Source organism: Lampetra fluviatilis, chromosome 27 (assembly GCF_964198595.1).
Source record: "Lampetra fluviatilis chromosome 27, kcLamFluv1.1, whole genome shotgun sequence".
Classification (NCBI taxonomy): domain Eukaryota; kingdom Metazoa; phylum Chordata; class Hyperoartia; order Petromyzontiformes; family Petromyzontidae; genus Lampetra; species Lampetra fluviatilis.
In genome coordinates, this window is record NC_136301.1 from 2066320 (window position 1) to 2089919 (window position 23600).

At 52.0% G+C, this 23600-nt stretch overlaps 1 protein-coding gene across 1 annotated transcript; it reads left to right on the top strand.

Annotated features, from left to right (window-relative positions):
• Positions 1-497: 497 nt before the first annotated feature.
• Positions 498-23377, top strand: PCCA (propionyl-CoA carboxylase subunit alpha). The gene is made up of 24 exons (XM_078869022.1): positions 498-586; positions 5022-5099; positions 5755-5802; positions 6140-6208; positions 6914-7027; positions 7823-7876; positions 8152-8283; positions 8693-8729; positions 9903-9981; positions 10604-10706; positions 11221-11315; positions 11563-11713; positions 12124-12267; positions 12790-12864; positions 13289-13357; positions 13817-13892; positions 14560-14670; positions 15251-15353; positions 15980-16091; positions 16869-16967; positions 17804-17857; positions 18297-18437; positions 19797-19874; positions 20646-23377. Exons 1-24 carry the CDS (start codon positions 530-532, stop codon positions 20712-20714), a joined length of 2148 nt encoding a protein of 715 aa, XP_078725148.1. The 5' UTR covers positions 498-529; the 3' UTR covers positions 20715-23377.
• The last annotated feature ends 223 nt before the right edge of the window (positions 23378-23600 follow it).

The following is a 23600-nucleotide window of genomic DNA, read 5'->3' on the forward strand; positions in this document are numbered from 1 at the left end:
CGCAACGCAAGCAATCGTCATCAGGTTTTCAACCAAGAAAAAACTGCTGAAGTAGGCAGTTTTTTCTTGCTGTGGTTTGTATCTTCCGGAAGATTTCTACTTCATTTAAAATCCCTGTTCCCTCGGTAAATATCACGTAGAAGGGAAATAATAAAATAATAAAAATAAAAATCTCACGACGTTTCGATTGCAACACGAGCAATCATCATCAGGTGTGAAACCCACAGCAAGAACATTTTTCACATTTTCTTTCAATGGAAACGTCGTGAGAATTTAATTGTTTTATTTTAATATTTACTTTACCGAGGGAACAGGGATTTCAAATTCAGTAGATATCTTCCGGAAGATACAAACCTCTTCCGGAAGATAACTTCTGTTTCCCAATAAAATCCGGAGACGGGGGGGAGACGTTGCCCCCCCCCCCGCACGGCCACGTGGTCACAGAAAAATAAATATATAAATAGGCGTTTAGCCGCGGCCGCAGCTGATTGGCCAGGGGGCCCCCACCCCCCCGTGACGTCACATCAGCATGGCCGCCCTCAGGGTCGCGTCTTCGTGCCGGCGGGATTTGCAACGACACACTCAGGTAAAACGCAAATAGTTATTTGTTTTTAAAATCGTCTTTAAACTCTCCAGGGCTTCGTCTCGATGAAAAGTAGTGGCGTTAAACGTATGTTTAAAATGTCTAATAAAAAATAATATTTTTTTTTAGCGAGCGGTGGGATTTGAACCCTTGTCACCGAGCGCGCCGCACTGTAACCCCTGCAGCTGATTGTACAGTGCGAGACGGTGATATGGTGCGGGATTTTGAGAAATTTTAACTTGAGAATCTTCTCTGGAGGTACGGGAAAGATCACCGTGTAAGCTTAAACAAAGTTACACGGAACGTCTGTGTTAGCGGTGTTATCAATGTCAACTTTTCTGATATACAGTATTCGATGATTGTAATTAATTTAATTCACAAGTGTCACAAGTTAAGCGTTTGGCCGTGAGTGAATGAATAGCATTGTGAGTTGGGGGCTACTTAAACGTGATTTTTTTTTGACGGTACAGAAAGTAGGTTGAAGGGGTTGTCCTCTTCAATGCAATACACGGAATCATCCGTGTATTGCATTGGATTTTTCGGGGCAATGATGCAGTTTAATTTCACATTAACACCAACACTCGATGTAGAAATTGTCCAAACATCCGAATAAAAGCCCTCCTATGTCTACGTGGGCTGGATTGTCAACTTATAAAGACATTCTTGTTGGTGATCAACCAACTATGTTTCGTGGTCTGTGACCTTTTCAATCGTCAAACAGAAGCTACGATCTGTCAAAATCTTAATGAAGACATTAACAAAATACACATTCCAAAGTCTATAAAAGGTGACATTTGTCGCCAAGGCTATTCAGTGACGACCTCTCTTTCGATTTAAAGCTTTCGTGACTGCAGGGAAGCATCTTCTTGATTCTTTCGGTAAAGTCACGTAGAAGGGAAGTAATAAAATAATAAAACATAATAAAATAATTCTCACAGTGATAATTATTTTATTATGTTAATTGATTTTATTACTTCCCTTCTACGTGACTTTACCGAAAGAATCAAGAAGATGGACCTCTCTATTGTACACGCTTGTTGTTCTAGCCGTGTTCGTTACACAATTCTTAACCATACGCCGAACTTTTAAACTTAAGTTGATTGCTGGTCAGTCACCCTCGAGATGAAGTTTTTATTTCCCTGTGTAATGATTTTAAATCCTTCACCTAGGCGTCGTTGGCAAAATGAATACATTGTTGCCTTTTAATTGCGTGGAGACCAGTTTGATAACACTTTTTTCAAATTTTCTTGCTGTGGATTTCACACCTGATGATGAGTGCTTGTGTTGCAGTCGAAACGTCGTGAGAATTTTATTGTTTTATATTTATTATTATTTTATTATTTCCCTTCAACGTGACTTTACCGAAAGAACCAAGAATATGAGACCCTAGTCTGGTTTCATTTCCAGTGGTGGGTCTCGTATCAGCAGAGTCAAGCCTGTTAAACAAATACAGTAAGGACTTTCGTCGATCTGCACTCAACGGCAGGTTGATCATTTCCGCCCATTGTTACTTATCGCCGGTAGGACTTGCACTCAGCCGTGGTTCTGCACACAGACAGACAAAGGTGCGGTACGTCACCCAGTCAGGCTGTCTGCCGACACAGCTCTCCGCTGCTAAACCTCTGTGCATTCGTAGTGATTTTTTAAAGCACTTGTAATTTAATTCGGCCTTAAAAATGGCTCGTGAAAAAAGGAAAGGTCTGTGCTCAAGTGATGACCCTGATGAAGGTGTTCCTTCACCTGCGTATTTATTGCAGCAATGCCCCTACATTGACTGCAAATATTCAGTCCAAAATAGGCCAGGAATTAAGAAGAATCGAGGCAAGAACTTTCTAAACACTTACATATGATTTGGTAGTTTAAATAGGCTGTATTCTAATATTTAAAAAGTAGCATATCGGACCCTTTGTCAGGATCGTAACCCGCTACGGTATCATTGTTTCTCCGGGAAAATCGGCCTCGGCTTGCGTCGTTCCGACTTGCGGCAGCTTTTCTAGAAACGTAGCCCGACGTAGGTCCGAAGATCGCCTGTGCACTCTTTGTTTGTCAACAAATAGTGCCGAGTTGCCCAATGTTCTTGGCAGAGCTGTCCATGAATGCTACGTTTTGGCATAACATAAAGAACGGTTCAGTTTTATCACTCACTCTCTTCCCCAGAAATGCGTCTGTCTGTGTCTAACAGACTTCACAAAGTTTCACAAGAACTAGAACACTCCATTAACCACTCGCTAAGACACTCACCACACAGCTAACCCACGCCATTCGCAAAAAATAGCTTAATAGGTTTTGAGTTATGAAATATTTTCAGGAAAATATTTACTTACTAAACAATTTTTTGTATTTTACCAGCTAAGACCCACAGAGCTATACAGCTATTTTTCAGAAGCGACCTCACCACAAATTATTGCTCAACGAAGTGGCTTATACCATTGGAACCTCATTTGGCTTATCTTGTGTAAATTTCTAACAGCCAAATACTCTTAAACGCATGTTTCTAAACGTGGAGGCGAAAAGCAGAGGACCCGGATGAAAATCCACACGACCACAGGGAGAACGCACAAACTGCAAATATACAGGCATGAGGGTCGGGATTGAACCCACGACCACCTGAATACCAGGCAAGCTAGTTAGAAAATAAATTAAATATAACGGTGTTGTGTTTCCGTGCGATTAGTGCCTTTGCTTGAGAGCACCGTGTTAGAGCCTACGAGCCAACAGAACGAAGGCTGCTTCTTCAATGGATTGGATTCCCCAGCTTGTGAAGATTCTTTGTATTCTTCCTGATTGTTGGATGTCAGGTGTTGACTCTGAAAGGGCTGATGGATCTGGTAGAATGAAAGAAGGGATGGCGACGGGTGCAATGGCATCGGCGACATTGGCTGTGATGACCTCTTGTCCTTGGCTTGACTCCACGTTTACGTAGTAATTGTGCGTGCGTGTGCACATGTGTTAGTGATTATCACGTGTTTGTGCGTGTGTGATGTAGGGAGCGGTAGTGTAGTGGTTGGTGCACAGCACTACGAACCCGGCCACCCAAGTTCGATTCCCGCTCATGACCAATACTAGTGATGAATATCTGCACTGGTCCTGGGCCTCCTCTAGGTCGACTCAACCTCAAATGAGTATCTGGTGCGGTGTGCAAACATCGCTACTAGGGAGACAAAGGCGGCCGGGCGTGGTGCTAGCTACCCACCCCCTCGTGTGCCGTGCCGGCCTTCATGAAGTTGCTCACTAACAGCACTTGCCCAAACAGTCTGTTAACCGGCTATACGGGGGATCTTTGTCTTTGTGTGACCATGTGTGTTTGTGTGTGTGTGTGTGCATGTGGGCACTACATGGGTGCATACGTGTGCACGTACACACATGTGCTTGCATTTACGCGTGTGTGAATGTACGTGCTAGTTGTGTCTGTATGTATGTATGTGTGCGTGTTTGTATCTGTGTGGTGGTATTTGTCGCTAATAAGTAGGTGTCTCTTATGTGCATGTGTGTGCATGTGTGTTCACATAGGTGGCGGTCATGACCTTGAGCAATTAACACGATTATTTCCCCACTCCTGATTACTCCACACTGGGCGTGATGGCGCATGCCTACGATCCACCACTTTGAAGGCAGGGATTAGTGGCAGTGAGATAACTAGGGTATGGCAGTACAGCAAGTAGGTTTGTCAGCAAGTGTGTATATAGTGGAACTTTTGAGTGTAAACTCCTCGTATGTGTGAAGGGTTTTCTCCAGATTTCCTTCAACATGAAGCCAAACTAAATTAAATATCCCAATGCAGTACGCTCCTAAGATATTTTTGAGACTCGGTGATGCTTTCTGACATAAATAAATGACAATCGTACAATTTCAGAATTAATTATTGATCCACTACACTGCAAGTTGGATTTAAATTCCCTTGCATCTCAAGACTTTGTACAGAAACCGTGGGAATATTTATTTTGTAAGGGAGCAAGGGACAGACATTCATTGGCAGGGAAGATCTTGAACCTGGCCTTGTGCAGGGAGCTGACCGCATGCATGACTAGGGAGTTCATTAAAATAAACTTCCCTATGCAGAATCCTCTTGTGGATGGGTCTTCTGACTCGATGATGCTCTCCTGTCAACCCATACGGTTTACAACTCCGTATTCTTGTAAGGAAAATTGATTTATCAGGTCCATACGGCGTACAGCCGTTTCAATACGGGCACATTTTAATTTTTGTCTATTTGTGTTTCTCACTTGTGATGGGATTTTGTAGGATGAAAGTTGAGATTTTAAGGGCACGGGGTGACCAATAAGGTCTGAATTGGTCTGTAATAACGTAGGCACCGATAAGGGGTTGACAGGTATGTAGTGGTGGTATGGGTATCATGATGACGGTGGTGATGACGACGGTAACGATGAATGCAAACGGTTGATGAATGTCTGTTGTCGGTATTGCATCCCTCGCTCAGTGTCTGCGGTTGCCGTGCTGCGTCACATATTTGCGAGCGTGCACCATCTACACATCCGCCCACGACCCCAGTGAGAAGGTGAGGGCTCCGTTCTGTCTGCCTGCGACACGCGTCGAGGGACGTTTGTGCACGCTTCCTCGCAGCGTTCTGGTTTCATTGCTTCAGGTTAACCTACGCCGTTGCTTACGAAAAAAAGATTGCATTTAATTTTGCTGAATTCCAGGTTTTTGAATGATAAATATCGGTTCAGCTGTCATGGGAATTACTGCTAAGCGGCAGGATGCATGGGAAAGTTCTGCCCCCTGTTGTGTAGACTGGATGTCACTTGAAGATATGTGATGTCCGCTGGCTGTTCTCTAACACCTGTGGGGCAATGCCCTTTTCTGTGAGCGATCTCATGGAAAATCCGGTGAAGCAATCTGCATAACGTTTGGGAGAAATTATTGTTCTTTTAAATGGTAGGACGGTCAGTTTAACAGCACAGTGGTTAGCACACTTCGCCATGTACCCAGCACCCCAAGCTCGATTCCCAGCGATGGATAACATTAGTGGCAGTCGCCATCACCGACATGTATTGCCCAGAGTGGTCGAGTATAATTGAATGACTGACATGGCATGGGGAGGCCTTAATCGAGCAGTGGATTGACAAAGGCCTGTAAATTATCATACATCATTTATTCAAACAGTGGCACCGTGTTTATTTTAACGACCACGATGATGTTTGTCACCACAGACCTTCGACAAGATCCTCATCGCTAACCGAGGAGAGATTGCCTGCCGGGTGAGTGTGCGAGGGGTGTTTCGCATTGAGCAAGACTGACACAATTTGGAATCCTACGGTTCATAACGTGCTCGCGAACAGCACTTGCCCCAAAAGTCTGTGCAAGGTGATACGTGGGACCTTGGTCTGTGTGTTGCGTGTGTGTCTGTGTGTGTCTGTGTGTGTTGCGTGTGTGTCTGTGTGTGTTGCGTGTGTGTCTGTGTGTGTCTGTGTGTGTTGCGTGTGTGTCTGTGTGTGTTGCGTGTGTGTCTGTGTGTGTTGCGTGTGTGTCTGTGTGTGTCTGTGTGTGTTGCGTGTGTGTCTGTGTGTGTTGCGTGTGTGTTGCGTGTGTGTGCAGGTGATTAAAACATGCAAGAAAATGGGGATAACGACGGTGGCGGTTCACAGCGACGTGGACGCCAACGCTGTGAGCGCAGCACATTCATTCCCACTGCAATCGTCATCATCAAGATCGCAGTTAACATCATCATCATCATCTTCACCGTCGCCGTCATCGTCATAATCCTGTCCGTCAAACATCGTCGTCGTCATCATGATCCTTACCAACGTCGCCATCCTCTTCATAATCCTGACCGTCAAACATTGTCATCATCATCATCCTCACCACTGTCGCCATCATCGTCATCATAATCCTGCCCGTCAAACATCGTTATCATAATGATTACAATTTTACCACCACATCACCTCGCAGAGAATTTTGGCTAACCATTGAGCAAAGACGGTCACCGCATCGCGCACTTTCAGATGAGCTTCTGCGGCCGTCTGGAATGTTCTTCCTTCCCATATTAAGAAGCCACTGGAGCTATGCACTTTGGAATCTAGATTGAAAACTAATTTCTTTCCAACTGCTTTTTGTGTATAGTTTGTTTGTCCTAACCCTGCACCTCCGATTAGCACGGTGAGAAATAAGTTCTAGATACATACTGTCAATACCACCCTCGCCACCCTCATCACCACTCCTACTGCCATCACGATAACCATCATCAGCACCACCACCATCATCATCATCACCACCATCCTCATCACCATCACTGCCATCACTATCGTTATAAACGCCACCACCTCCACCACCCTCACTCTCGTGCCGCCCCCCCCCCGTGCCTGGTGTTAGGTGCACGTGAAGATGGCTGACGAGGCTTTCTGCGTGGGCCCGGCCCCCACCGCCCAGAGCTACCTCAACATGGCGGCCATCCTCGACGCCGTGAAGAAGTCGGGCGCGCAGGCGGTGAGGGCAACGGCCATCGCGCTTCACGTGCCGCTCGCTTGCGTTCTTAAACTGAAACTGTGCCCCACGTCCTCCCGCACAGCCTTTTACTTCTGATTCCGTTCCAATAAAGTAAGCGTACGTAATCGGAATGGAAAACCGATGACGTACACGTACGTCATTGGCACGGGAAAAGGATTAATATATATTTTTTCCACTCCCTTAAGTTTTGTTGCGATTCTACTATCGATAAATAGTGAAGTCACGAGACCAAGAACCCCATTCGGAACTCGTAGCAGCACCCGATGCAGCCGCCTTTCACGTTGGAGAAGGGCTCCCGGAAGCGGATATCACGCACCAACTTGTGAGATCAAGCGGCCGCTGCTACCGCCTCACCGTGTCGGCGGCTGCTCCAACAGAGTAGGGGGCAGCGCTTTCCCACCCGCTCGGCTGTAGAGAGTGATGTTAGTCGCATGACGGTCAAACCGATGTTTTAATTCTCAAGAGCTGTGATCGGGCCAATTTAAGTAGAAAACCAGATATAGCCTGATGGGTTATTTTTATTGTGCAGTCATTGGTAAATGAGCTGAGCCCACTACACTTCAACCCAGTGTAATCACATGCGGCTGATACTCAAGATTGGATCATTGGATGTCAGCGGTGCCGGGTCTCGGCATGATTCACTGCGGCAGTCGCGGGGAAATTTGATGGCCATAGTGGGGTTGATGATGGAGGTGATGGTGATGACGATGATGATGATGAAAGTGATGGCAATGATGTTGATGATGGTGGCTTTTACAATTTCTTGTTGTGCAGGTGCATCCTGGGTATGGCTTCTTGTCAGAAAACAAGGAGTTTGCGAAACAGCTGGTGAGACAGTCTGAGCGTGGAAATGATCATTACAATTTAAAATCGTTCTTGAATATTTTTTTACTTTTCTATTTCACAATTTTTTTTGGTTTTTAACGATCAATGTGCCCATTCTCGTCTGATCTCAGAAGTTAAGCAGGGATTTGGGGCTCGATCATGCGTACTGCAAACGTGTTCTTTATGTGTGCACCGTCGGTGTGCACGTCCACTCTTGCATGCATCCACATTCACGTGGCACGCGTGCGTTTGTGCGTTTGTGCGTGCGTGCGTGCCAGGCTGCGGAAGGAGTTAAATTCATCGGGCCCGACACGCACGCGCTGCAGGCGATGGGTGACAAGATCGAGAGTAAACTCATCGCCAAGACCGCCGGGGTCAACACCATCCCGGGCTTCGACGGCGTTGTCAAGGTGCATCCCTGCCCGGCTATTAGCCTGCTGTCCACACACCTGGAGCCCTGCCCGCTAGCCCACCCGCTCTCCCGGCCACCTGCGATGCTGCTTGCTTAACCTGCTCTCCCACCCACCTGCTATCCCGCGAGACCAGGGGTCGGCTCCGAAGCCGCATGCGGCTCTTTAAGGGCTGCTTGGCGACGTTTTTCGCACGCATTGTGGCTCTTGAAATTTCGAGTTTTTTTACTGAATACGAAAAGAATGTCTCTCCTTGTTTTTGTGGTTGCCGACCCCTGCGCTAGACCAATCGGTGATCGTCAAACGCGCTCTTCCAACACTCCGATTCCATTGGCTGTTGTTGCTCAGCAGGGCCCGACTGTTCCCGTGGGGTTAATTTCTTCGTTTGTGCGTTTTGTGAATTCCCCAGAACACGAAAGACGCCGTGAAAATTGCGCGCGAAATCGGTGAGTGGGCGTCGCGCGGACACAACGAGGGGTGGGTGGGGGGAGGGGGGGGAAACGACGATCGTGCTGAATGGAGACTCTGAGAGCGATCCTCTAAAGGGGACCACGTGATCAAAGAGACGGTGGTGACGCGCCCCAGCGCTACCGGGTTCTCTACACACTGCAGAGATTCGCATTTTGAAATCCAGTGATCCAGTGGCCATCCTGAGTTTATTATTGCGGGTGTGTAGGCCTTTGCGTGCCACCATCGGGGTGAAAATTTGCCAATTTACAAATTGACACTGCAAATTGCTCCGTTGGAACTATACATGGCAGCAATCGTCACCTCCGACTGGCAGACTAATGCCCCAGGTCGCGCTTGCAAATGAGGCTTATCCTGGTCTCTTTGAGTTCTCACCTGGTTAAACGAAATAACCCTGCATGCGAGTTTAGTACCGAGCATGGCGGCGTGATGAGTGGGAGACGTGTTTGTGTTCAATGTCCATGGTCGCTGATCTCGATTTCTGCGGCGCGTGTGCGCATGTTGCGTTGGTTCATGTCTGTGTGTGTGTTTTGTATTCTTGTACATGTTTATGCATGTGTGTGTGTGTGTGCGTGTATGCGTGTTTCCATCCGTGAGCTTCTCCGGCAAGCGAGGCTGCGTTGGCTGGGTCATGTAGACCGAATGCCCAGCCACTGCATGCCCAAGCAGCTTCTGTTTGGCCGGGCGCAGCACGGGCTAGAGACGAGATGGACTGATGTGGTACAGAACAATGTGGAGCTGATTGGACTTGCCGATGACTGGTACTAGCAGTGTCAAGATCCGCCTCTTGTGGATGAGGTTCGGGAAGGATGCTGCTGGGGAATTGAAGGCAGTCGCCCTCCAGCAACAACAGAGGGCAGAGGAGTGACGCTCGCAATGGCGAGCGGAGCGCCGGACCGCTAAACTCAGATTTGGAACAGTGGGGGAGCACTCTTGGTGCATCTGCCATTTATCTCAGACAGTCAACCTATTGACACATGGGCCTGTTCCGTTCCGTGACCTCCTGCCAGCGGGCCTTCGACACTTCACGTGGTCTCAAAGTGGCACAAGCGCCGTGGTGACGTCAACACCGCTGAGTGGCGAATGGTGGTTGTTGTTATTCCTGTGTGTGCGTGTGAGTGAGTGTTGTTGTACGTGTGTGTCTTTTACAGGTTACCCCGTCATGATCAAGGCCTCTGCTGGTGGAGGCGGCAAAGGGATGAGGATCGCGTGGAATGATGAGGAGACTAAGTGCGTGCGTGCACAACTAATCTCTATCGTGTAAACACTCGTGGTTAATTGGCTACTAACATCTTGAAAGTAAAAAAAAACCCTATGCAGGACCCTCCTGAAGTGAAGCCCAATAGCTCTGTTATAGCTTTCTTGGATAAATAAGTAATCATTTTATTGCAATCTAATCTATATTGCTGTGAATCTGTAGTATCTGCAGTGTAGAACCTGAAGTGTAACTTTCATGTTCACTCCACTGAGTATTTGGGATTCATTCTTTATTTAGCGAACGCTACACCACAGAGCACAGGATGAATTGTTAAGGCTACATAGGGGATCTTTGCTTTTGTGTGCGTGTGTGTTATGGGGATTGGTTGTGTGGGTGGCAGTTGGAGGGGACTGCACTACGATTGGTGACGAATATCTGCACCAGTCTTAGTCCTCCCCTAGGTCAACTCGGCCTTGAATGAGTACCTGCTTTGTAAACTTCATCGCTGGAGAGAGAAAGACGGCTGGGCGTGGTGCTTGCCTCCCATACTCCCCCCCCTTCCCCCCTCGTGTGCTGTGCCGGCCTTCATCGGCGCTCGCTCACTTGGCCCCTAAACAGTCACCCGGGGGATCTTTGCCTTCGTTCCGTCCGCAGGGAGGGCTTCCGCTTCTCCTCCCAGGAGGCGGCGTCAAGCTTCGGAGACGATCGCCTCCTCATCGAGAAATTCATCGACAACCCCCGACACATTGAGATACAGGTGCCCGCGGCATCGACACGCACCTCGTCGCGCTCCCATCACCCTCGCCACTGGCAGAGGCGATGACGTGGACGTGAAACTCGCGGGTGAACGCTCGGTGAGATGTGGACGTGTGTGTGCGTGCGTGATATGTGCGTGCGTGTGTGTGTGGGTGTGCGTGCGTGTGTGTGTGTGTGTGGGGAGTGGTAGTGTAGCGGTTAGCGCGCTGCGCTACCAACTGCGGTGACCCGGGTTCGATTCCCGCTCATGGCTACCACCGGTGACGATTATCGGAATGGGTCCTGGGCTTCCCCTAGGTTGACTCGGCCTGAAATTAGAACCTGGTACAGTGTGTAAAAACATCGCCACGGGAGAGACGAAGGTGGTCGGGCGTGGTGCTGGCCAACCCACTCCCCCTCGTGTGCCGTGCCGGCCTTCATAGGTGCTCGCTAACAGCATTTGCCTCGACAGTCTGTTAAAGGCTACGTGGTGGGGGGGGGTTTGTCTTGTGTGCGCGTGTCTCTCTGCTGCTCAGGTGCTAGCGGACGAGCACGGGAACGCGCTGTGGCTGAACGAGCGCGAGTGCTCTGTGCAGAGACGCAACCAGAAGGTGGTGGAGGAGGCCCCAAGGTAGGAGAGAGACACTACGGCCCCTTGTTAAATAGTACGCCTCTGCCCGAAGGGATTCTCGGCAGTATCTCCGTGATATCCTCTTCCACGGGCTGCCCTCTAACACGAATGTTTTGGCTACTCCTGTGAGAATTTCTAATTAAATGTTTATTTTCCCCCAATGACGCCTGTGTGTTGTGCGCGTGTGCGTGCGCGTGTGCATGCGTGCGTGTGTGTTGCACATGTGCGTGCGTGTGTGCGTGTGCAGCACGTTCCTGGACACGCAGACGCGCCGTGCGATGGGGGAGCAGGCGGTGTTGCTGGCGCGTGCCGTGCGCTACGCCTCGGCCGGCACCGTCGAGTTCCTCGTCGACTCCCAGAGGAACTTCTACTTCCTGGAGATGAACACGCGCTTGCAGGTCCGGCACAGAGACAAACATCCCCCGTAGGGCCTTCACGGACATGCCCGGCCTTCTTGACATCGGAAGGGAATCGGATGAAAAACTCATGACGTACACATGTCATCGAAATGGGAAAAGGTTAATGATGCTGATGCCAGCGATGTTGATGATATTAATGATGCTGATGCCGGTGATTGTTGATGATATTAATGATGCTGATGCTGGCGATGTTGATGTTAATGATGCTGATACTGGCGATGTTGATGATATTAATGATGATGTGGCTGGTGATGTTGATGATGTTAATGATGATGTGGCTGATCCTGGTGATGTTGGTGATGTTGATGATGATGTTGCCGATGTTGATGATGATGTTGCCGGCGATGTTGATGATGTTAATGATGATGTGGCTGATACTGGTGATGTAGGTGGAGCACCCCATCACGGAGTGCATCACGGGGCTGGACCTCGTCATGGAGATGATCCGCGTGGCCGCGGGCCACCGCCTGCGCCTCTCGCAGTCCGAGGTTCCCATCCGGGGCTGGGCCATCGAGTGCCGTGTCTACGCAGAGGTCAGCCAACCCATCAGTGCGGCTTTGTGTCTGTGGCTGCATGTCTGGCTGTGTGTTTGTCTTGTGTGTGTGTGTGTTTATATGTGTCGACCCGTGGCACCTGGGTCTGCCCCGTGACCTCCTGCTAGCGGGCGTTCGACACTTCACGTGGCCTCAAGGTGCACTTGGCCTGGCACAAGCGTCGTGGTGACGTCACCGCCACTTAGTGGCGAATGGCGGTTGTTGTTGTTGTGTGTGGTGGTTGTGCAGTGGTTAGCGCAACTGCCCCTGCGCCCCGAGTTCAATTCCCGCTCGCGGCCAACATCGGTGACGAGTATATGAACCGGTCCTGGGCTTCCCCTAGGTCGACTTGGCCTTAAATGAGTACCTGCTGCCATGTGTAAAAGCGTCGGCACTGGGGAAACAAAGCTGGGCTATGTCTGGTTCAGGCCACACCGCCCCTGCCCCGACCCACCCTCTTTGCATAAGTTATTCTATAGGGTTGTATTATATATGTGTGCGTGTGTGTATCCCTGTGTGCAGGACCCGTACAAGTCGTTTGGCTTGCCGTCCGTCGGACGCTTGTCCCAGTACCAGGAGCCGACCCACCTGACCAACGTGAGGCCCCCTCGCCCCTCAACCCTCAACCCAGCCACCCTGCCTGGGTGTATGTGTGTGTGCGAGTGTTTGTGTGTGTGCGAGTGTTGTGCGAGTGTTTGTGTGTGTGCGAGTGTTTGTGTGTGCTTGTGTAGTGGTTGGCGCGCTGCGCTACAAACCTGGCGACCCGGGTTCGATTCCCGCTCACGGCCAACATCGGTGACGATTATCTGAACCGGTCCTGGGCCTCCCCTAGGTCGACTCAGCCTCAAATGAGTACCTGGTGCGGTGTGTAAACATCGCCACTGGGGAGACGAAGGCGGTCGGGCGTGGTGCTGGCCACCCACCCCCTCGTGTACCGTGCCGGCCTTCATAGGTGGTACTCGCTAACAGCACTTGCCCCTACAGTCTGTTAAGGCTATACGGGGGATCTTTGTCTTTGCAGGTGCGCGTAGACAGTGGCATCACGGAGGGCAGCGACATCAGCATCTTCTACGACCCCATGATCTCCAAGGTAGCTCCGTCACGTCCGTGTCATGAGCAGGATCGCCCAGACAGACACGCGTGAAGCCCGCAAACCTGCTGGGGTTCAAATATGGCAGTACAGCAAGTGGGTGTTCGTGAACTTGAGCTCTGAGCGTGCGAGGAGTCTTCTCCACACTCATTCGTAGAATTCTCCTAAGCGTTCCAAATGTGGCAGGAACCTCCTTGAAGAGACGTGTCTTGAGGCTCGTTCTGAGACGTTTCGCCGCAACCCTCCGCGCCGAGCTATGATGCGACCAACCTCGGTTCAATTCCCGGTCACGGGATCCCAACCAGTTCGCGTGCCTCACAGGAAGTCGAATCTGCATTGAACGATTGCCCCGGTGCCGTGAGTCAACGTTTCACAGACGGATGCGGCTGTGCATGTGCGTGTGGCGCTGGCCGCAACGGAGTGACGTTTAGGTTGGTGTTTGTCCTCCCCGTCGTTTAGCTCGTCACGTACGGAGGGGATCGCAAAGAGGCGCTTCGGAGGATGGTGGAAGCTCTGGACAGCTACGTTATCCGGGGTAATGAGTCCTCATCATCATCTTCTTCATCACGAGTGGGCAGCCCCTCCTACGTAGGAGGTCACGTGGAAGGGCGGGGCGATGTGGAGGGCTCTTTCCAGTCATATCAGCCGGTTCACCCATGCCACCTGGGTCTGTCCCGTGACCTCCTGCCAGCAAGCCTTCGACACTTCACGTCAAGGCCGTAATTATAATATTATAATAATATTCAAATATGCTCAAAATGTCCCCCCCGATATATTGCTATAAAATAGATTTCTGTTTATATGATTGTGGTTATGGTTGTACTTTATGAATCCCTAATCACTGCCATTTACATACAATGAAACAAGAAAAGATTAAAAAAAACAGAGCAATGTAATACAATACACTATTAGACATTATTGTAACAAAAAAAGTCCATCCTGTGTGTTAGTGAATTTTTTGACATTTTAGGCAGGAAATGGCAGGAAATTCGTTTTCAAATCTAAATTATTTTCTGGGGGGGGGGGCCCCAGACCCTCTGGAAAATTTGGTCCCCCCCAATGTTGACTCCATGGCTACGGCCTTGCTTCACGTGGCCTTGAAGTGCACACAGCCTGGCACAAGCGCCGTTGTGACGTCAGCTCTCCTGAGCGGCGGATGTCGCCTGTTGTTGTTCACTCTTGTTTCCTGCCTCTCCCTGCAGGCGTCACCCACAACATCCCCCTGCTGCGGGAGATCATCACTCACCAGCGCTTCGTCACCGGTGACATCTCCACCAAGTTCCTGCCCGAGGTCTACCCAGAAGGGTTCAAAGGTGAGGCTCACTCGCACCAGCACGACCCTCGACCTCCCGGTGCCCGACCACCCCCCCGTCCTCCGCCGAGCACAACTGACCTTTCCGGAACTCGTGACCTCTTCTCGCACCCTAACCTTGACTGTAACCCTCACCCCTTAATCCTCTAATCCTAACCCTGACACTGGCTGCTTAGACCCTGTGCCTTAGCCATGACCCCAACCATAGCCCTCACTCTAGCCCTGAATCTTCCACCTAACCATGACCATAATCGTGACCGTAGCCCTAACCCTGCCCGTGTCTCTGACCATAGCCTCAACACTAACCTTAACCCTAACCCCTAAACCTTACCCTAGACATCACTAACACGGAGGACTAATGGTGCTGCGTTGGCAGTGGCACAATTAACAACAAAAGCTCAAAGAACTTGTCAACTACACTCAAAGAAAAACCCGTATATGTGACGTTTCGGGCAGTGACCCTTCTCCACAGCACTGAGGTTTAGTGTTACAGTTTGTTAGTGTTGTTGTTGTCGTCGTGGTTGTAATTGTTGCTGTTGTGAATGATGCTGATGGTGATATCGTTGATGATGTTGTGTGAGGCCGGGTGCTGAGCAACGTGGAGAGGAAGGAGTTGATCGCGATCACCGCTTGCCTTTACGCTCGTTACCAGGAGCGCGCACGCGCGTTCCTCAACCAGCCCAGGTACACACACACACACGTATACACACGCACACACACGTATACACACGCACACACACGTATACAAAGACACCAACACAAGCCCATGCAAATACACGTGGATATACACACGCACATAGAGGAGCACGTGTGAGCCTTCCTCAATCGATGCACGTGCACACGCGCACACACGAATATACAAAGACAAAGACAAAGATCCCCTGTATAGCCTTAACAGACTGTAGGGGAAAGTGCTGTTAGCGAGCACCTATGAAGGCCGGAACGGCACACGAGGGGGTGGGTGGCCAGCACTACGCCCGACCGCCTTTGTCTCCCTAGTGATGATGTTTACACACCGCACCAGGTACTCATTTAAGGCTGAGTCGACCTAGGGGAGGCCCGGGACCGGTTCAGATAATCGTCACTGGTGTTGGCCGTGAGCGGGAAACGAACCCGTGTCGCTGGGTTCATAGCGCAGCGCGCTAACCGCGACGCCACCGCTATACACACACACGCCCATAGGAGCACGCACAACCATTCTCAACCACTCTGGTACACACACACACGCACGTACGTACGTACACACGCGTCTGTCCTGTGCCATACCCGACGTGTGGCTCCTGCTGCTGCTACTGCCGCTGCTGCCGCAGGCCGATGCTGAACAAGCCGCGCTCGGAGACCCTGGACCTGGCCGTGTCCCTGGACGGGCAGAGCCACGGAGTGAAGCTGGCGGGGGAGCTCGGCTCGCAGGGGGTCTACGAGGTGCGCGAGCGTGAGGGGGGCGTGTTTGTGTGTGTGTGTGTGTGCGCATGTGTGTGTGTGCGCGTGTTGTGGCGTGTGTGTGTGCACGTGTGTGTGCATGTGTGTGTGTGCGTGTTGTGGCGTGTGTGTGTGCGCGTGTTGTGGCGTGTGTGTGTGCGCGTGTGTGTGCACGTGTGTATGTGCGCGTGTTGTGGCGTGTGTGTGTGCACGTGTGTGTGCACGTGTGTGTGCGCGTGTTGTGGCGTGTGTGTGTGGGCACGTGTTGGAGTGTGTGGGGAGCGGTGGTGTAGCGGTTAGCGCGCTGCGATACGAACCTCGCGAGCCAAGTTCGATACCCGCTCATGGCCAACACCAGGTGACTATTATCTGAACCGGTCATGGGCCTCTCCTAGGTCGACTCGGCCTCAAAAGAGTACCTGATACGATGTGTAAAAACAATGCCACTGGGGAGACAAAGGCGGTCGGGCGTGGTGCTGGCCACCCACCTCCTCGTGTGCCGTTCCGGCCTTCACAGGTGCTCGCTAACAGCACTTGCCCCAACAGTCTGTTGAAGCTTTACAAGCGATCTTTATCGTTGTTGGAGCACGTGGCGAGTGAGGGCACGTGAGCGCGAGTTTTGTGCGAGGCGAGTGAGAGTCTGTGAGAGCGTGCATGATGTGTGGTTGGGTGGGCGCGTGAGTGCGCGTCGGGTGAGGCGAGAGGCTGTGTGTGCGAGTGGCGGTGATGGTGATGATGATGATGGTGGTGATGATGGGGACGATGGTGGTGATGGTTCAGGTTGATCTGGACGGAGTGAAGGTAGAAGTTATTGGCGACATCAACCTCGCGTCTCCGCTCCTTCGGGTCAGCATCAATGGAAAAACCCGCACCGTGCAGGTGAGGCACGGGGACATGGGGACACAGCATGGGGACATGGGGACACGGAGACACGGGGACACAGCACAGAGACACGGGGACACAGCACGGAGACACGGGGACACAGCACGGAGACACGGGGACACAGCACAGAGACACGGGGACACAGCACGGGGACACGGAGACATAGCACAGAGACACGGGGACACAGCACAGAGACACGGGGACACAGCACAGAGACACAGGGACACAACACAGAGACACGGGGACACAGCACGGGGACACGAGGACACAGCACAGAGACACGGGGACACAGCACAGAGACACGGGGACACTGCACAGAGACACGGGGACACTGCACAGAGACACGGGGACACTGCACAGAGACACGGGGGGACAGCACAGAGACACGGGGGGACAGCACAGAGACACGGGGACACAGCACGGAGACACGGGGACACAGCACGGAGACACGGGGACACTGCACGAAGACATGGGGACATGACAACACAACCTCTGCCACACATGCGTGCACACGTGGTGACCGTTACACATGGGTGGGGAGACACGGGGTTACGAGGACGTGGAGACTCGGGGTACTCGGGGACACTGACGGACACGGGGGGGGGGGGGGATACGGGAGCACACGAGGGTATGGGGAGACACGCGTGAGAATGTACGTGTGTGCGTGTGTGTGTGTACGTGTGTACGTGTGTACGTGTGCGTGTACGTGTGTGTGTGTACGTGTACGTGTGCGTGTACGTGTGTGTACGTGTGTGTGTATTGTACGTGTGCGTGTACGTGTGTGTATTGTGTGTGTACGTGTGTGTGTGTGTGTACGTGTGTGTCTCTTGCAGTGCTTGTCTCGAGACGGGGCTGGAAACTACAGCATCCAGTACCAGGGCACCACGGTAATGGAGCACCACCCAACGAATCCCCCCCCACCACCACAAGTTGTGTGTCTGTGTGTCTACCCATGTGTGTGTGTGTGTATATATATATACCCATGTGTGTGTATATACACCCATGTGTGCCTCTGTGTTTACCCGTGTGTGCATGTGTGCGGTAGTGTAGCTGTTGGCGCGTTGCGTTGTCAACCCGGCAACCCGAGTTTGATTCCCGCTCCGCGGGTGACTATTATCTGAACGGGTCCTGGACCTCCCCGTGGGCCTCAAATGAGAACCTGGTGCGGTGTGTGAACAATCGTCACTGGGGGAGACAGGCGGCCGGGCGTGGGGCTGGCCACCCACCCCCCTCGTGTGCCGTTGCGGCCTTCACATGCGCTCGCGAACAGCACTTGCCCCTACGGTGTGTCAAGGCTACACGGGGGATCTTTGTCTTTGTGTGCAGTACAAGCTGCAGGTGCTGCGCACGTCGGTGTTGGCGCTCATGCAGCACATGCCGGTGCGCGTGCGCGAGGACACGTCCCTGTTCGTGCTGTCGCCCATGCCAGGGACCGTGGTGAACGTCTCCTGCAAAGTCGGAGACCAGGTGTGTGCCGCGGTCCCTTCCTGACGGCGCCAACCCCAACTTGGGACTCCCGTTGACTTGCGTGGCCCCCGGTAGCGCTGCGTAGAACCCGTGTAGGCTGACTTGGGACCCAGGGTGTCATTTCAGCCGGCGGCTGTCTGGGTCGGCGACATGGAGAATATTTTCTACCCGCGGCACATCCAGTTTACCGCTGGCTACGAGTCACACGCCACCTGCCTCTGGCGGAGCCGGGGGGGGGGGGGTGGGTGGGGTGGCACGTGCCCCCCCAATGATCCGATTGAAATCCTTAATTTCGATCGGATCATTGGAATTTATTAGTAGTAAATCGTCATTTTGCGACCCCCCCCCCCCACTGCCACTGTGTAGCATATTATTACGTGCCAGGGACTCTATGAGATGATCGGACAATAGTCTGAGTCCATAATTGGCAATAAGTAACGGCAAAGCGGTTATAAGTGACTCAGAATTGTGCGCAGTTGCGTATACAGCACACGACTTCCCTGAAGGCATTCACCTTCAGCGAGCGCGATGCCGATCACACAACGTGGTTCGAATTCGACCCTCGATCGATGGCCTTCGCCGCACACGCGTCGAATAAAAAGCAAGGGACAAGTCCTTACTCACTAACAACTCCTCTATCAATTTGTCATTTCTGGAGGGGTTGCCCTCCTACCTGCAAATCCTGGCTCCGCCATTGCCACCCACGGCAGTCAACCAGCGGCCTGGAAAACCATTTATTGTAACTCCACATGAAGCCGTTGTGCACCACACGCGTCTGATGTTCCCTGAATATTGCGCGCCTGACACGCGCGCACACACACGAAATCCTGAATTTTAATCGGAGCTCGCTGTCATGTGGCGCACACGTACACACACACAACGTGCGTGAGCACATGTGATTGCACGCTTGTGTGTGCTTGTGTCAATGACAGTCTTCAGTATTGGGGAGGCAAAGGTGGCAGGGCGTGGTGCTGGCCACCCACCACCCCTCGTGTGCCGTGCCGGCCTCAATAAGTGCTTGCTTAACAGCACCTGCCCCAACAGCCTGTTCAAGGTAGTGTCGTGGTTAGCGCACTGCGCTATGAACCTCGCGACACAAGTTAAATTCCCGCTCACGGACAACACCAGTGGCGATTATCTGAACCCGTCCTGGGCCTCCCCTAGGTCAACTCAGCCTCGCATGCATACCTGGTGTGATGTGTAAACATCGCCACTGGGGAGACAAAGGCGGCCAGGAGTGGTGTTGGCCAGCGGCTTCTTGGTATGCCGTGCCGGCCTTCATAGGTGCTCGCTAACAGCACTTGCCCCAACAGTCACAGGCTATACGGGGGTCTTTGTCTTTGTGTGTTTGCGCCCCAGGTGTCTGCTGGACAGGAGGTCTGCGTGATTGAGGCCATGAAAATGCAGAACAGTCTGACAGCCAGCAGGAGTGGGCAGGTGTGTGGTTTGCATGCAGAGACACACAGCTGCATAACACATTGAACTCGCAAGCACACACGCACGCGATTTCACACGTACGCCCGCACAAACATTTCGACAATCCTCGCGCACACACACACGCTTGCACACGCACACACGCACAAACGCTTACACACGTACCTACATGCATGCCTACTCACGCGTTCAAACACACACTTTATTATTACTGTTATACTCGTTTACCTGGAAAGGCCTCGATCAGTCTCATGACTCTTTCAGCAGAGTCCTGACAAGTTTTTGTAGTGGCGGGTGGGGGGGAGGGCAATATTGCTCTGTGTGTAATCTAAACTGAAAACGAATTTTCGTGTTTATTTTTGTTGTCCTTCCCCCGCACCTCTGATTAGCATGGTAGGATGCGAAAGAAGTTCAACATAGCTACGTACAATGGAGTCACTTGCAAATAGTTTTTCAACAATTGGGATGTTTGGCCAATATTAGTTACAGTGTACGTGTTTTGTAGCTTTTGGGCGAAATCCGCAGAACCTGGAGGAAATCTGTTGCAGAACAGGTGGAGAACATACAAACTCCACACAGAAAGGCCTCCTGAGTTGGGAATCCAACCCAGGCACTTCTGGCTTTGAGGCGCGAGTGTTTCCACTGCAGCACCATCCTTGCCGCCCAACCTTGCCCGCTCGCTCGTGCACGCACTCCGGCGTTACCCTTCACTCACGTGATCTGCGGTGGCCTCTCTCCCTCTTTCTCCCTCCCTCTCGCTGCCCCTATACTCAGGTCAAGGCCATTCACTTCGCGGCCGGAGACACGGTGGGGGAGGGAGACGTCCTGGTAGAGCTCGAATGAAAACCAGTGCGGAGATCGGCACAGATGGACACACAGAGACACACACACACACACACAGATGTATACGCAGATGCGCGCACACACACAGAGACGTACACACATCCACACACATGCAACCCATCTCACGAGTGAATATGCAGTTATACGTACACACAAACGTGACCCACATCACCAGTGAGTAAGCACTTATCCGCAAACACATGTATGCGTGCAAAGACAACGATCCCCCATATAGCCTTAACAGACTGTTGGGGCAAGTGCTGTTAGCGAGCACCTCATGAAGGCCGGCACGGCACACGAGGGGGCGAGTCGCCAGCACCACGCCCGACCGCCTTTGTCTCTCCCAGTGGCGATGCTTACACACCGCACCAGGTACTCGCTTTGAGACTGCGTCGACCGGTTCGGATAATCGTCACTGGTGTTGAACTTGAGCAGGAATTGAACCCGGGTCGCCGGGTTTGTAGCGCAGCACGCGACCGCTCCCCACGTGTGTACGTGCGTCCACGCGCACACACACACGCGCACACACCCACGTGACCCAACTCGCCAGCGAGTAAGCACTTATCCGCACACACGGGCTCGGCTCCGACTCCGCATTTCAGTGCCACACGGAGCCAGTCCGGGTTTTTCTTAACAGACTCGAAGGCAGCATCTCTCTGCTCGAGTGAGCGTATGTCTACGCTCCGTGATGGGGGCCCCTGAGGCAGCAGTGGAAATTCCACGTTCACATGGCTGCGGGGGGGGGGGGGGCTCGTCTCGCTCGGACGACCATTGTTGACATACCACAAAGCGTTACTCATTTTAATTGATCATGGATTGGTGGTGGTGATGGGTCAGAGGTCGCAAACGGGTTTTGATTCCTTACCCGTATCCGTACCCGGCCGCACCAGGGTCGCAAACGGGTACCCGTACCCGTACCCTACCCGTACCCGGCCGGGTACGGGTAGGGTATGGGTATCGGGTACCTGATTGCGACCTCTGGGATGAAGCCATGTTGCAGGCGCGGGTGGGTTGATTTTAGGAACTTGAATTGTGAGAAGAGACAAGACGTTGGGAAATGAGTGACAAACAGTTACTCACCAGTGACTCACGGCCTACCCGTACCCGTACCCGGACGCACCAGGGTCGCAAACGGGTACCCGTACCCGGCCGTGTACGGGTAGCCGGGTATCGGGTAGGGCACGGGTATCGGGTACCCGTTTGCGACCTCTGTGATGGGTTGAGTTGACCCCCTGACTGGGATTTGAACTTGCGCACGCTCGGAGTGCAAGCGGCGCTTCGCTGGAAGTTACTTGATTCATATTCACCTCTCTCGGCCTTTTCGGCCGGCGTTACCATGGTCAGCGAAATGTTACGGCCGCCCGCCTGTGTACGGCCCATTGTGTTAAAGCACCTCAAGTTTCTGGGAAACTCAGCCGGGACGCGCGTGGCGAGCTGCTGGCATCCCTTCCTTCGCCGGCCTCGCCCACCAGCTCCCCCCCCTCCCCCCCCCATTTGAGTGACCGCCTCATCGCTCACAGGCCCCACGCGCTCCTCTGCCAACCCCGGGCCCACTGCTCAGGAAGTTTCTCGCCCTTTACCCCGTAACGATGGGGCGAGGCCACACGGTTTCAAGCCAGGGGACAATCGCCGATTGCTGGGGCCCTCCCGGCCACGGCGAGAGTTTTGGTCGCGCTCCTCTCTTCCCCCGCACCTCCGCCAAGCACGGTTGGCTACGTACGGTGCGAAAGAAGTGCAACATGCACGCCATGTACACACTTCACACCGCCACGGTGCCAAACTCTGGAACTCATCACCCGCCACCTTCACACCACCCGGTGTATGCTAAGCTGTGGAATCCATCACCCACCTGATTTTACGTGTGTAAGTGTGTTTTTATTAAAGTATAATGAATGTCAATAGTACACCACTCTGATTTGCGACGCTAATGGTGTTTATGTTCACTGTGGGTCTTGGAACATTTTTTTTTCTTAGAAGTTTTAAATCACCAGATTCTATTTAAAAAACAAGCAAACCTGGCCCGGATCAGTCGTCGGGAATTGTGGATTGTGGTTTCGTGTACTCGTTATGCGGCCTCCCAAACTCCAGTCCGTCACGAAGCCATCGCGCTCCGCATTTTCCACGTTTCGTGATCTCCATTTCAGCCTGGACGATTGGCAAGATCTGCCAATTCGGACGACGTTCGTCCGAACCGGTGTTTTCCGAGCACCGTACGCACAGACCACCTCTTATCATTTCAATCGGCCTCCTCGCTCACTGTGGGCACGCGGGATCTCGTCGACCCAACGCTGCCGCGTCATATGAACCGTGTTTTTCAGAATCGTCGGCTGAGTGGCGTGTAAACGGCGGATTTTTTCATTTGAACGGAGGCGATTTGGTTAAAGGAGGAGAGGGGGCCGTGAGCGCTGGAGCATGGGAAACTGCCACCTCCTGTGGGCACGCGTTCTTCGTGCGCGTACGGAGTTTGAAGTGATTTTGTCCTCCCCGTTTGTGGTAACGAATTATACATTTCACGTGCATTACCTGCACAGAACATTTCTGGTGGCGGCTCGCTCACCGACGCCCAGACAGAAGTTGTTAACTGTGATCACTGTAATTGTTTAAAGTGTAAAAATATGAATCCCGGAGATGTGTGTAGTCTTTGTGCAAAAACATGATTAAATGAATGTGTACATGGGGGTGTCTGTAAGTGTGTGCGTGTGTGCGGGCCTTCATAGGTGCTGGTCGCGAACAACGCTTCCCCCAACAGGATATACGGTGGTGGATCTTTGTCTGTATGATCGTGTCTACAACTGCGTTTTGTGGCCTTGCCTTCCCCATTCGCAGCAGGCGTGGAAAGGCATTTGTGGTGGTTGCCAATGACTCCTCTGGGAGACATCTTTATGG

What these genes read in the sequence shown, in the direction of transcription:
- PCCA (XM_078869022.1), top strand. Translation starts at nt 530, where the DNA reads ATGGCCGCCCTCAGGGTCGCGTCTTCGTGCCGGCGGGATTTGCAACGA. An exon ending in CCCACGACCCCAGTGAGAAG is followed by an intron (nt 5,100 to 5,754) that starts GTGAGGGCTCCG and finishes TTGTCACCACAG; the next exon opens with ACCTTCGACAAGATCCTCAT. An exon ending in AGATGAACACGCGCTTGCAG is followed by an intron (nt 11,714 to 12,123) that starts GTCCGGCACAGA and finishes CTGGTGATGTAG; the next exon opens with GTGGAGCACCCCATCACGGA.